General features: G+C 41.1%; 1 protein-coding gene across 2 annotated transcripts in view; it reads right to left on the minus strand.

The window, feature by feature from the left end:
• Positions 1-7941: 7941 nt before the first annotated feature.
• ST7L (suppression of tumorigenicity 7 like) overlaps positions 7942-13104 on the minus strand; it is a 118503-nt gene continuing 113340 nt past the window's right edge. The window contains exon 15 of one of the 2 annotated variants that reach the window (XM_054980226.1): positions 7942-8805. In XM_054980226.1, coding sequence (XP_054836201.1) covers positions 8710-8805 — 96 coding nt within the window. In that variant the 3' untranslated portion in view covers positions 7942-8709. The remainder of the gene's footprint in view (positions 8806-13104) is intronic. The other variant, XM_054980227.1, reaches the window with a different exon arrangement.

The following is a 13104-nucleotide window of genomic DNA, read 5'->3' on the forward strand; positions in this document are numbered from 1 at the left end:
TAGTGCAATGACATTTCCATAGATCTGTTAGATAAAATAATTCAAAATGGTGCATATTTGAACCATACTTTTCAGTTCCTAATACTCAGTCAAAATATTTGGTTTTGGCACTGATCAAGACAATGTAACAACCAGATTCAATAAAAGCATAGTTAATGTAGTCATTCGTTTTCATTGAACTTCAAAATGTGTTTATTTAGATTTTATAACCATCTATATTTTAATTCTAAACATTACTAACATTTGTATGATAACAATATGCGACTAAAATGATATTTTAGACCCATCTTCTAACACAGTCTTCCATTTCTTCTCTCTGTTTCTGTAGACTACTAACAGTAAAGGGAAGACATGAACTCATGTCACATTACATAGCAGAATCCAGGGTTGGTCTCCCCTTGCAGATTTGACTCTTAAAACTTCACAAGAAAAACTTTGTTTATTTAGAACATAGAACTGAAATAAACAGAAAAAGAATATGCTAAACCACATCCTGGGATGTCCATTGGGCTGTCTCACTCAAGGCCACAAGCCCAGGGACAAGAACCCTTCAGCTTGCATCTCAGGCTACACCAAGGCTAAATACCTGCAAATAGAGAAGAAATAAATTCCAGCCCTGATGTTCTTCCGCTGCTTCTAGCAAGATGACAGAGGCCAGGCCAGGTGAGAGTTCAGCCAGGTAGCTGATAGAAAGGAATTCCCCTCTCTTCCTGCAAAAATGCTGAAGGGCTGGAGAGTTGTAAAGCTAGCCAGTGGGCAAGAAACTGTACATAATCCTGAGAATGGACACATGTGGTTTGAAACATATAATTGTACTCCTCTGTTCTTTTCTCAAAGTGATAACCAAGCAGGCTAGCCAAACATTTTACACACAAATTAGTGGAAGTGGGCCCATTGGATCCCTCACTGTATCTTGCTCATTCTCTTGCAGAATGACTGGCTGCTGATAGAGGGAAGGGTAGCAGTTCAAGCAGGCAGGCAGGCAGGCTGGCTGGCCTCTCTCTTCCTCTTAAGCTGCTGAATGGCGAGACACAGATGATACCCAAGGAAAAGGCCAGGTGACAGTTGAGGGAGGGGCTGTGCCTCAGTGGTAGAGCATCTACAATACATGCAGGTCCCAGAATCAATCCCTGGCACCTCCAGTGAAAAGTCATCCGGTAGGGGGTGATGTGGAAGACATCTACTCATGATGATCCTAGAAAACTGCCACTAGTTAGAATACTGACCTTGATAAATCAATAATCTGACTCAGTTGAAGGCACCTTTGCGTATCCATAACCAGGCAGGTCAACAGAAAGGGTCTCTCCTGCTCCCTCTCCCCTTTCTTCTTTTAAGGTGCAGAATGGCTGGTCACAGATGGATCTGGGAGGTATATCAAGGCTACAGGAAGTCAGGGGCACCTCTGGATAAAAGTGACAGAAACCCTACTATAATACAGCAATATATGCTCTGGGAGTGTTGGCTCAAACTTGCCTTAGGCAAGCCACCATATTTCAGCCATAGTTCTTCATCAGCTGCTATAGCTAGTGGTTAATTGGTTGGGTTGCAAATCAGCATGCTGATTTGGTTAAATCCCACTGCTGCCATGAGATCAGCAGGGTATCTTGGGTAAGCTACTCTTTTCAGCCCCAGCTTCACAGCTGTATTGAGCAATAATAACACTGATTTTGTTCACCACTCCAAGTGAGGCACTAATCTATCTAGAAGAACAAGTTGTATCATCATCATGGGATAACAGTGGCCTACCTTACAATGCAACTGTGAAAATTATAACGAATACTAAAAATGCTACACTAAGTATTATTAGAATCCTTAACATACACCTGCTATTAGTATGCCTTCAACACCAGTCCAGACAAAAATGCCATCAAAAGGCAACTTCACCTTCACCATCTTATCAATACTGTGTACACAGAACACTGAGTTTTCTAAAATCTCGAGTTCCTTTTCACACATGCTAATAGCCACTAATTTCCCTTTTGAGGATGGTTGGTTTTGTGCAATGAAAAGGAAATGGTTACTAGTAAGGCCCTCTAGGGACAATTTATGGGGACGTTTGAACTAATATTTGTCTAACCTGCCACGACCTGTGTGGGAGAGGAGTTTTAGCCACAGCCTTCAAGTGCATTATTACGGCACAGGACACAGGCCAAGCTGGGGGGAGGGGAGTGGAAGAGGAATTGTTGCTTTAGAATCTTGGCTGATGATTCAAGGCAAGGGAATGCAACAGCCACCAAGCGGGTTGTGTAACTGAGGAGAGCCAGCAGCAAGACTGAATGAAAAAGCATAAAGAACTAACACAGGTGAAAAGATAGTGATGGTGCATTGATAACTTAATGCATTGGTTGGCAATCTATTCAAGGCAGCCAGAAGGAAGTACTCCTGCACCCAACGCACAGGTAACTTGTGGCATTTACGCTGAGTGGGGCCTGCTTGTGTAAAACGTTCATAACCGATCCATGGCAAATGTTGCGTAAACAAAGCCCACTGACATGCCTGTATTGACAAATGTTAGAGTTCTCATACGCAGGAGAATTGGGAGGAGCTTGCTGTGAGCAATACATTTTGCATGCAGAGGCAGGCAATTGCAACACATGTCTGTTCGTCTCTTGCCTTGAGAACTTCAGCAGGGGGTCACCAAAATTGGCTATGACTTGATGGCACACACACACATCATGTATAGAACTCTTTTTTATGAACTGGAGCCTCTAAGTGTTGCCAGATCATCTTTTTGGGATCTACCTTTCAGGGCCTCAAAATCGTGTTTTGAACAAAATCTCATATGGGGAAAGGGACAAGTGTGTTTTTATACCTCGTCTTTTTCTTTCAGCAGCTTTCTGAGCAGTAGAAAAACCAACAGTCCAGTAGCATCTATAAGATTAACAAAATTTGTGGTAGGGTATGAATTTTTGTGAGGGACAGCTCACTTCTTCAGCTTTCTATCATTTCACTTAAAGAAAATGAATTTCACTTTCACATCTCAGGTAACAGAGATATTATTACAATTACAGTTTGATTCACGTATGTATTCTGCTTATGCTCCATGGAATTCTCATGCTCAGGAGGTTGTTTCATATACTGGGAGAAAGGAATGAAATTCATGCCTGCAACTCATTGCTGCATGTACAGTTTGCACACTGGAGATGTGTGTGAACTGGGCTTCCATTTTTGCTAAATTTCCACCCCCACAACACACTAATAAAATGCAAGAACACCACTTTCCTATTTCCATCCCATCACCCAAAATGAAGGTTCTTTTCATTTATGGTTCTGAGAACCCCATGCTGAGAACTCATCACTGGAGAGCATTCTCTTAACCCAAGCTCTCAGACTTCTACTACTAAATACTTACAAAAGTGTGAGATACAGCCTTTGAAGCGTGCAGTATTTGTGGATTCAACAATTGCTGCTTAAGTGAAGAACAATCTTCAAGCAGAGTACATATGTAACGAGCAGAGACAAATAAATTCAGCTACCACTGCAGAATTACAACACTGGAGAACAATTTGCTGCATTCCTTCAAAGGCCTGTATGAACCCAATCTCCTAAATAAGTACCAGACACCAAGTGCTCCGTAAGCAAACAGAGCCCCCGAAGTGCATAAATGAAATAAGTAAAAAGCTTCACATTACATATAAACCAGCCGTTTGCACCTTGTTATTAATGGTCTTGACTGTGACCTCTGAACCCAGCCTCGCTTGGAGTCACGAATTCACAAGTCTTGGCACCTTTGCAATCATTCCTAAATGCAGGAGGAGAATAAATAAAACTGTCCAACTTTAAATCAGATCCAATAAAAGAAAATTTAGTTTCAAGCAAAACTGTATCATGTACTTCTTCCATGGAGGAACTTCATCCAGAGATTACTTTGTTGCCTGAAAATATCACAAACAGTCTGCCTGGCCTAGATTCTCTGGCTGTATGTTTCAAGAAACAGGAGAATCAAGTATGACGGTATTAACTATTATGCCAATGAGGTGAAGATGGAGATAACGTGTTAACAGCAGCCAGCAGGACATATTAGGACCCACACAGTAATATGGGCTATTTTTTCACACAGCCCTTTGTGACATATCAAAGAAACTAGTCATGTAGGAGTCCTCAGTCAAAGATCTCTCCTATGCCAACACTGCTCACTTCCTGGAGAGATTGTTCTAAAGAGGAATAATTAGAGTAACTGTCTTAGATCCACCTGCCATCACTCTTCAGATCCCCTGCCAGTTTGATGGTACTCTAGAGTGGGAAACAAACACTGTAGATGAGTTCTTGGTCTGCATCTTTACCAGTCTGATCCCATTAGTTCTTTCCCTGTCTTTTGATCTTTAAAAACATGGGTGGGCTAAGAATATGTATGTGGGGTCTGACAGGCATTCCCTGAACCACACAAAATGGCTCTGCTCCCTGGAAGACAGGAAGGAGAGAGGAAGCCCTGGTGTGCGCTGCTTACCTACATTCCACATCCTGCCACTTTCCCCTTTAAGATTCTTCAGAGTTCCCTGTGCCCCCCTTCCTCTTCAGAGTATATATGAGACACCAGGACACGTGGAGGTATGGCATTAGGTTATCATCAAAGCACAGGTGATATTTAGCTCTGATCTGCCTCCTACAGGGACAAGGCTAGCCCCCCCCCCTTCCAATCTACTTTAAAACAAAATAAGCCCCCAAACTGTGGACTTCTTCAAACCTGCTTTGGCTCTTTCCCCCACCCCAGATCCAGAGAGAATGCCACTCAAAAGCCCTGCTCAAGTACCAGAATTTTTAAATCAAACAGTTGGCAACTCTACCTGCAGGACAAAAATACAGAGGATATTATACTGGCAGATCCAGTTACTTTAAGAGTGAAGGGAATGAGCAAAGCACAATAGGAACAACTCTGAGACCTGTGATCCACCACTATGTCTTCAAAAACTAGTTACAGCAGGGACCAAAAGTGCTTTTCATCAATCACTTGGTGAGACAATCATGCCCTTTCAGATTTAGACCTGGTAACAAGTTCTGAAACTAGGTCAGCCTGAACAGGAGCTGGTGTAACACAGTGGTTAAGTGAGTTTTGTATAATCTGGGAAACACTTGGTCCTAATTTTACCTCTTGTCATGAACAGTCTAGGTAGCCTTGGGCAAATCATTCAGTTTCTATCTGCAAATTCAGGGATAATACTCGTTTGTCTTATAGGACTGTTGTAAGGATTACAAGAGAGCATGTATAAAAACTCTTCACACACTGACAGCAGTTTATAAATGATAAGTAGATTTTTCAGGCAGCCTATTTCTCTTATGTTTTTATGAACTCCAGGATCAACCAAGAGTACGTAACTGCTTGAACAATGTGCCAAGTCCGAAGCACATCTTCAGAGGCTAAGCACCCCAATACATGTGGAACATCCTTCCCTTAGATGTTGCTAAGTGTGTGTTTCAGCATTTTCAAGCATCACACAAAGGCTTTGTTTGGACCAGGCAGCATTAAATAGGGAGACATCGTTTTAAAATATCTTTTAAGTAAATACTTTTTCTTAATAGTTTTGATACATTTTTAAATAAATGTTGCTCGTTTCCCCAAGTCTTAGGATTGTGATGGGCTATTTCATTTCCTAAACTAATTCCAAAGCAAGGTAATATTCAGTATCATAACACACCTGGAGACCATTGGAGAACATAGATACAATCTATAGGCTGGATCAATTATCCATCAACAGAAGATGTTGGTAGCTGTGCATCTTTGCCATCTTCCCATCCCCACCTCCATACTATTAGTCCTTTTCCAACCCCCAGAAACTTGATTTACAGGATTCTGGGAGCTATGTGGACCAATAGCCATACATGAAGCTGCCTTACACTGAATCAGACCACTAATCCTTCAAGGCCAGTATTGTCTACTCATACTTCTATCAGCTTTCCAGAATCTCAGGTAGACATCATTCACATCACCTCTTATCTGGTCCTTTAAACTGGAGATGTCGGGGACTGAACCAGGGTATTCTACATGCAAAGCAGAGGCCACAGACACAATTAGGGCTTGAGAAGGGGGGAAATTGTACCTCCTCTCTCTTCTATTAGCAAAGCTGTGCTTGCAGAAGCAGGGGTGATTTCAATCCCTTTTCAGTGCAGCCCTTCGACCTACGCAGATGTTATTCCCTATGAGCCCTGCAATCACTTTCCTGAGGTAGGAATGGACTGCTATAGAAAGGCCAGTGTGGCAAAGATTCACACTTTTGGCATCATTGGATTGCTGGATTCAACCCAGTACTTGCTGCTTGAAAATTACAAATGGCAGAGAAAGCCTGTTTCCTCAAAAGCAGAGGTTAGATAAAGTTTGGAGAATTCACATACTACAAGCACAAAATTAAGCAATGCCATCTAAGCAAGAGCAAGTTCTTATTCTCAATGTGCAATACAAAAGAAGAAAGAATTACTTCCTCAAGAAGTAGGAGCAAAACCACCCCAGATCGTAAGGGTTTACATGTATCCAGGATACATGTATCCTGGAATTTACTAGTGCCACACTTGTCAAAAGGAATGGATATCTACAGTTTATGGGATTGGTGACCTCTGGCTCTTTCAGTATCTCAAAGCAAGAATTCATGCAAACCAGACAGTTGTCCGTATTTCTCTGCAAGGAAACTGGGTAAGACAAAATTCCAAAAAGCTGTAGAATGGAACTGGTACCAACTGGCTTGCTTTGTTCAGTACTGGCAGAGACATTTTACCTAAGTAGCCTGTGTGACTCTGACAAGTTTAAAAAATCTATTGCTACCAAGAATTGCTAAGGGTATTAGATATTATAGAATGCTGCCAGCCCTTACATTCACTCCTAGCCCATCCTGCTCTAGTACACTTATGTCAAAGAGGAGACAGTGAAAGAAAACAGCTCTAGGGAGTGATACATGGGAGGCTGTGCTTCATTTATAACCCCACACATATGCTGGAAAAGGTTCAACTTTAAAAAGCATTATATCGCTTACCTTATGGGCCCCTGTGGATGGCGAAGTGAAATTACATGAGCACAACATGTCTATTAATCATCACTGTGATACCAGCGTGAGAAACAGCCCCTGTGGCTTATGTTCACTTGGAAGAAAATACTGCGGGGGAAAAGTTACCTCTTGGTAGCTGTGTAGTTTCAGCAATTTGTATCTCTCCTTTTCTTACGTCATCGTAAATGAATGCTAATATCAGTATGGATGAGGCGGTAGGCGGTAACATAGCTTCAGGCTTGCGACTGAAGAAATTTCCTCACCAAAATGGAAACCTACATAAACCACTACTAGGAATGAAAAAGTGGGCCATCTTTCTCAACTTTCTGATATTAGTTATGGAGCAGGGAGAGATCCAAATGTTTATGCAAAAAAATAAAATTTGAAACCACAGGAAAAGCTACAATCATGAATTCCTGGACAGTAGTATAGCCTCATGCTTTGCAACCAGCAGCCTTGCGGAAATCAGAATGAGCCTTTGTGTAAGATAAATGCTATGTAGTTTTCTCGTGTACTGTAGTTTTCTAGGGTAGTGTATTGGTCTGTAGTAGAACAGCAAGAATTAAGTCCAGTAGCATCCGAGGAACCAACAAGATTTTCGCAGCACAAGCTTTTGTGTGAGTCAAAGCTCCCTTTGTCAGATTAAATGGACATTACAGCAAAGCCTCTGACTGAAGATCTGGGAGAGGGATGTGCTATCTGATGCTGCACCACAGAGTTTAGGTCTCACACTTTCCCCCACATGTGAGCTGCTTGAGAGTGAATCAGAAAGGGACAGTATAAAAACCAAGCTCTGTGAATGCTTCTGGATGGTCAAACATCAAAGCAAAGATCAGCCTTGTCTGCTGTACTTTGAAGACACTCCTCCCAAGCTATTAGTCTCTACTGAGCACTACAAACAGTAGATCAATTCCAGAAACAGTTGCTATGACAAAGGCCACTTACTAAGTTTTGATGTATGCCTCAAGTGGTAATGAGAAAAAATGTATCAGAAAATCTAACCTCTTTTATTTTTTTTATTTATTGGTATTACTTATAGTCCGCCTTTCTCACTAGGACTCAAGGCAGATTACAAATAGCAAGTTGGGAGGAGCTGGATCAGCTGCATCAGTGGTCTTGCAAGTAATAACATGATGTTTGTCTTGCAAGTATATGGCCCCAAGGCTTGCAGGAAGTATGGAGCTCTAAGGTTTTTGTGGGGATCACATCAAAAATATTATCCTTCTCTGTTGTTGAGGCTGAGATACCTCACAATGTTATTGTAACTAATCACCAAAAAAACACTGCAAAAAAAGTCACCGCAGACATATATAAATATAATGAGTTAACATGGAAGACTGTATTCCGAAGACCAAAATAAGGTCTCATTAGAATTTAGGCCAATGAGGATTTAAATGTACCTGCTGTTCTGAAGAAACTTTCATACACCATCTGCCAAATTTATTGCTTTCCAAAGGCTCTTATACAGAAAGCAGTAGCTTCAAGTGGTACAGCTAATGTTCAAGTTAGCACAATACCCTTCCCTCACACACAATATAATCTGCTTGTTCCTAATTGATACAGATACTAAGGCTTAAGAAGGAATACAGCAACTCTTAAGCACCAATAACAGGATGTAAAACAAAACAAAGTCATAGAGCTTGTGTTCTTTCACACCCTTTGCTGCAAGTGCTGTTGTGCAGGGGTGCTTATTGTAGAGTTCCTGAGAACACTGGCTGATCCAACCATTGAGGTCCACTCAAATTTGGGTCAGTTGATGCCAGAGACCAGCAGGCATGAGGCGCTCAATCTTCTCCATCATGAAGCTCAAAGGCGACAAGAGAGTTCCAAAGAACTGAAAGAGGGAAAAAGAGATGTAATGAACATTGATGCTTAAAATCAACCTACCTAAATAATTCCTACTTCAAACAGAGGTCCAAAAAACATTTTCCCCTGTATGTATCACTAAAAGAAACAAATGAGAACAGGTGAAATAATTTAACAGTACACCAAACTAATTTTAGCATATTAAAGCATCATCTCCCCAAATCAACAAACTGGGATAAAGGAAAATGTTTAAATTATTTTTAAAGTATCTTGCAAAACCAAGTAAACCTATTGTTTTTAAAAATTCACCAAGGGAAACATTGCCTCTGTTTTCTCTGGGAGTGTAGGGAGAGAAAAGGGATAGTTAAGCAAAATGCATCATAAATAAATTCAATGGATATTCTGAAAATTTGAAGTTCAGGCAAAGCAACAGATGCAGGGTTCCCAGTTCCCTATATCCTCCTGGCAGGAGATGGGGGACCCACTATTCAAAGTCTTCTTGCACACGGAGCAAACCCCCTAGTGATCACCCGCCACCGACAGGCAACCTGGGAGAGCACGCACCAGGGGCAGTCCTGGAGAGGCTTGACAATGTCACTTCCCAAAGTGAAATCACCACGCTGACCATGGGTGTGCTCCTGCGCTGTACACGTGGCCAATTCTGCCCAGTTTAGCACCAAAATTGGCCTCAGCAAAGCGCAGGAGCATGCCCATTGCCAGCGCAATGATGTCACTTCAGGAAGTTACATTGTTGTGCTCTGCCGGGAGCGAGCCCCATGCACACTTTTCTGAGTTGCCTGCCAGTGATGGGTGATTGCTGGGGGGGTTTGCCACCTCCTACCATTTGCCAGCAATCACCAGACAACTGGGCAAGCCCCCGGGAAATTGCCCTCCACCAACAGGCAACTGGTAAGCCTAAATAGGTGGCATGAATATTTTTGACTCATTAAGAATGTTCACCTTCTTATTTTTTCTTACAACAATTCAGTCAACTCTAGAAGTTATTTTCCTCAAGATTGCCCTTATTAGAGAAAGGCAGAAAGTGGAACTTTTATGACCACAGTAACTTAAGGAAAATATGGCAAAACTAGGATAGAAACCAGAAGAAAAATTTTCAAGCTGTTAGCTATAATCATTTAATAGTGTCTTCATTTTTGTTTCAACTTTATACCAAGACAAACATGCACTATACTTGACTTTTAAAATAAACTTTTAACCTTGTTCAGCCCTTTCACATTCAGCATTCATATTACTTTAAACAATAGACCATCCCATCTTCTCCTAATTGCCTTCTGTAATCTGTTAGACCTTTCCCTATTCTTCCCATCGGTAATTAAGTCCAGAAAGAATGTTAAAAAATACTACCTCGTGCCAATGGCTTGAAACTGAGGCAAACGTGCTGTGCTCACAATTGCCTTGACATAGAACAGTTTGTGACTGAGTTCCACCAGTATATTAATGGAACTTTTAATCATAAGATCATTCTTCATATCCCAGGAACACACAGAAGCCAACCCCTCAATTATCTGCCTATGAGTGGCCTCTCTCATATCAAGAACACCGATTAAGATGATGATTAGCAAAGCAAGAAAAGTTTGCCTTTCAAATTCTGCACATTCAGTTTGTGGGAGAATATTTCAAGCAGTTTAAATGTAGAATATTATTCATTATACCTTTCCAAATCATATAACATTCTCACAGATAAGCAAAAGTTTCAACTGTTTATAAATCTGAGACGTTCAACAGCTGTGTAGTAACTTAATTTTTCAATGTCACTTAATGAGCCTCAACAAAACAGTGCAGGGATTTATTCCTATTACAAAATCTGTTGCCATACAGATTAGTAGAATGAATGTCCTGGGATTCAGAGGTCTACTTGGCTTAGTGTTATGGCTCAAAATAAATATGCAGAACTCCAAAATGATTGTGGAAGAATCCTCTGAAGCAGATTGTGATGGGATGATATATAAGTAGGTCATCTCAGTATATGTGAATGACAACTATCACCTAATTTTCCCAAAACATTGGAGCAAATTTGTAAGTTTCAGGCTGGAAAAGTCATTGGAGGATTTTTGAGGGAAGCAAAAACACAAGTTGTAACAAGCTAATGAGCAGCCTGAATAGCCTTGACTAGTCAATCTCGACAGAGTTTGGATGCTAAGCAAGGTCAGCCACAGTTAGTACTTGGCTGGTAGACCACCAAGGAAGACTGAAGTTGCTATGCAGAGAAACGCAAATCAACTCTGCTCATCTTTTGCCTTGAAAAATCCATGGTCCTGAGGTCACCACATATTGGCTGTGACTTGACAGTACATTAACTATTATTAATAATAATTAAGCTTCTCAAGAAGCTTATGCACATCTGGGAGCCACAAGCAACACTCATGCATGATGGTAATCAAGTAATGATATGGGTGCTATCTGGCTCTTATCAGCAATGGATGGTTAAGCTGGAAGTTTGGCAATGCAGTCCTACACAGAGTTACTTCAGTCTAAGCCAAATGAAATCAATGGGCTTAGGCTGGAATCAATCTGCACGGAATTATATTTTGGGACTTAACAGATAGAAAGCAAAGATTTTGGAGCACAACTGTCAGCGAAATTTTATTTCAAGCAGGTTTTTTAGACAAATTTGGAGATTCTTGCTCAATATGAACATCTGAGAAACTGAGAGGAATTAAAAAAAAAAAGTTCTGAGAGATGACTAGCAGTGAGCTTCCACACACTGAAAATACACCACTGGGTCCACAGATATATGACTTTAGGTGAGTCTCTGACCAATTTACAAAATTTCATTATATTGAAAGTCTGCTATATGAAAGATCAACAGCAGCTGCTATAGATACAACTAGCTCTTCAAGCACACACAAAGACGTTACTAAGCTACAATTGCTGGTTGATCCAACATACAAAACGGAGCTAAGCTAACCAATATCCTATGGAGCTTCCTGTTAGAAATAGCAATGTCTGGTGTACTGCAGCAGCAAGAAGGAAGAAGAGCCTACCATGCAGGGGGCAGCAAGGATCACTTAGTTAGGACAGTGAGAATAGCACCTCTCTTGTTTCCTGGGGGTCATTTCCTTGTCTTGTCTCCTATTGGGTTAACCAGGGCAATATCCTGCTTCTTCTCTCTCCTGCCACACTTCTTCTCTCTCTCTGCAAGATGTAGTCAGATAGCTAGGATCTCTCTCTCCCTCTTTCCCTCAAGTATGTAACTTCCTCAAATAAAGCTTTTGCCTCTCTAATCAGCTCAGCGTTTATTCCGCAGCGCTGTTTTACACTCGCTCTAACAGGGTAATGGGCCACAGAGGCAATTAACGCAAGCTGAAGTTAAGAGAGAGCAATAAAACTTCTGCCATAGCCGCAGGCTAAAGTACAGAGGGCAGACAATAGAGGAAAGATGGCCGACTCCTATGGTGCACAGCAGGGGTTCCAAGTCGATCGGTTAGACGACGGGAGGAACTACGATCTCTGGGCAGAAAGGATGAAAGCGCACCTCATACAATTGGGCGTCTGGTCTATGGTAACAGATGAAAAACCGAGAGGGAATCAACAGAATGAAGCCAGATGGACAAAACAAGACAATAAGGCAAGATCTATTATCATTAATGCTTTAAGTGATAAACAATTGTTAAGAGTTATTCACGAGCCCACTTCTAGACAAATGTGGACGTCTCTTCTACAAATAAACCGCCAAGAATCAATTAAAACTAAAATTTTGCTATTGAGGCGATTGTATCAGATTCAGATGCAGCCTCACCAACAACTAAAAGACCATATTGCAAATTTCATGGAATTAACACAGAAATTAAGATCCCTTGGAAAGGAGATCCAGGATGAGGATTTAGCTATAATTCTGTTAAGCACCCTTCCTCAATCTTATGCAAGCATTGCGCATGTTTTGGAAATGAGAGAAAGTCTAAGCTTAAACTATGTACTTGCAAGATTGCAAGAAGAAAGTTTTAACAGACAGACTTATAAAAATGAGCCAAGGGAGCTAGCTTTCAGAGTCAGTTCAAGAAATGATTCGTTCTGCAGCATCTGCAGAAAAAGAGGGCATTTAAAGGAAGACTGTCACTTTCATGATTCACAGAGAGTGAGCAAACCGCCACGAGGGACGGAAACAAAAGCCTTTAGGAATGCAGATAGAGTTAATTACTCGCCAAATACTAACGGCCGGCCAAATGCCAGCAAACCAAACAACAACTGTTTAAATGTTGGTAAAAATGATCAAAGCATATGCAAATGGGCAATTGACAGTGCATGTACTAACCATCTTTGCAAAGATGAAAAGCTTTTTGATGAGATGAATGAAAATCATGAAAAA

Source organism: Eublepharis macularius, chromosome 5 (assembly GCF_028583425.1).
Source record: "Eublepharis macularius isolate TG4126 chromosome 5, MPM_Emac_v1.0, whole genome shotgun sequence".
NCBI lineage: Eukaryota > Metazoa > Chordata > Lepidosauria > Squamata > Eublepharidae > Eublepharis > Eublepharis macularius.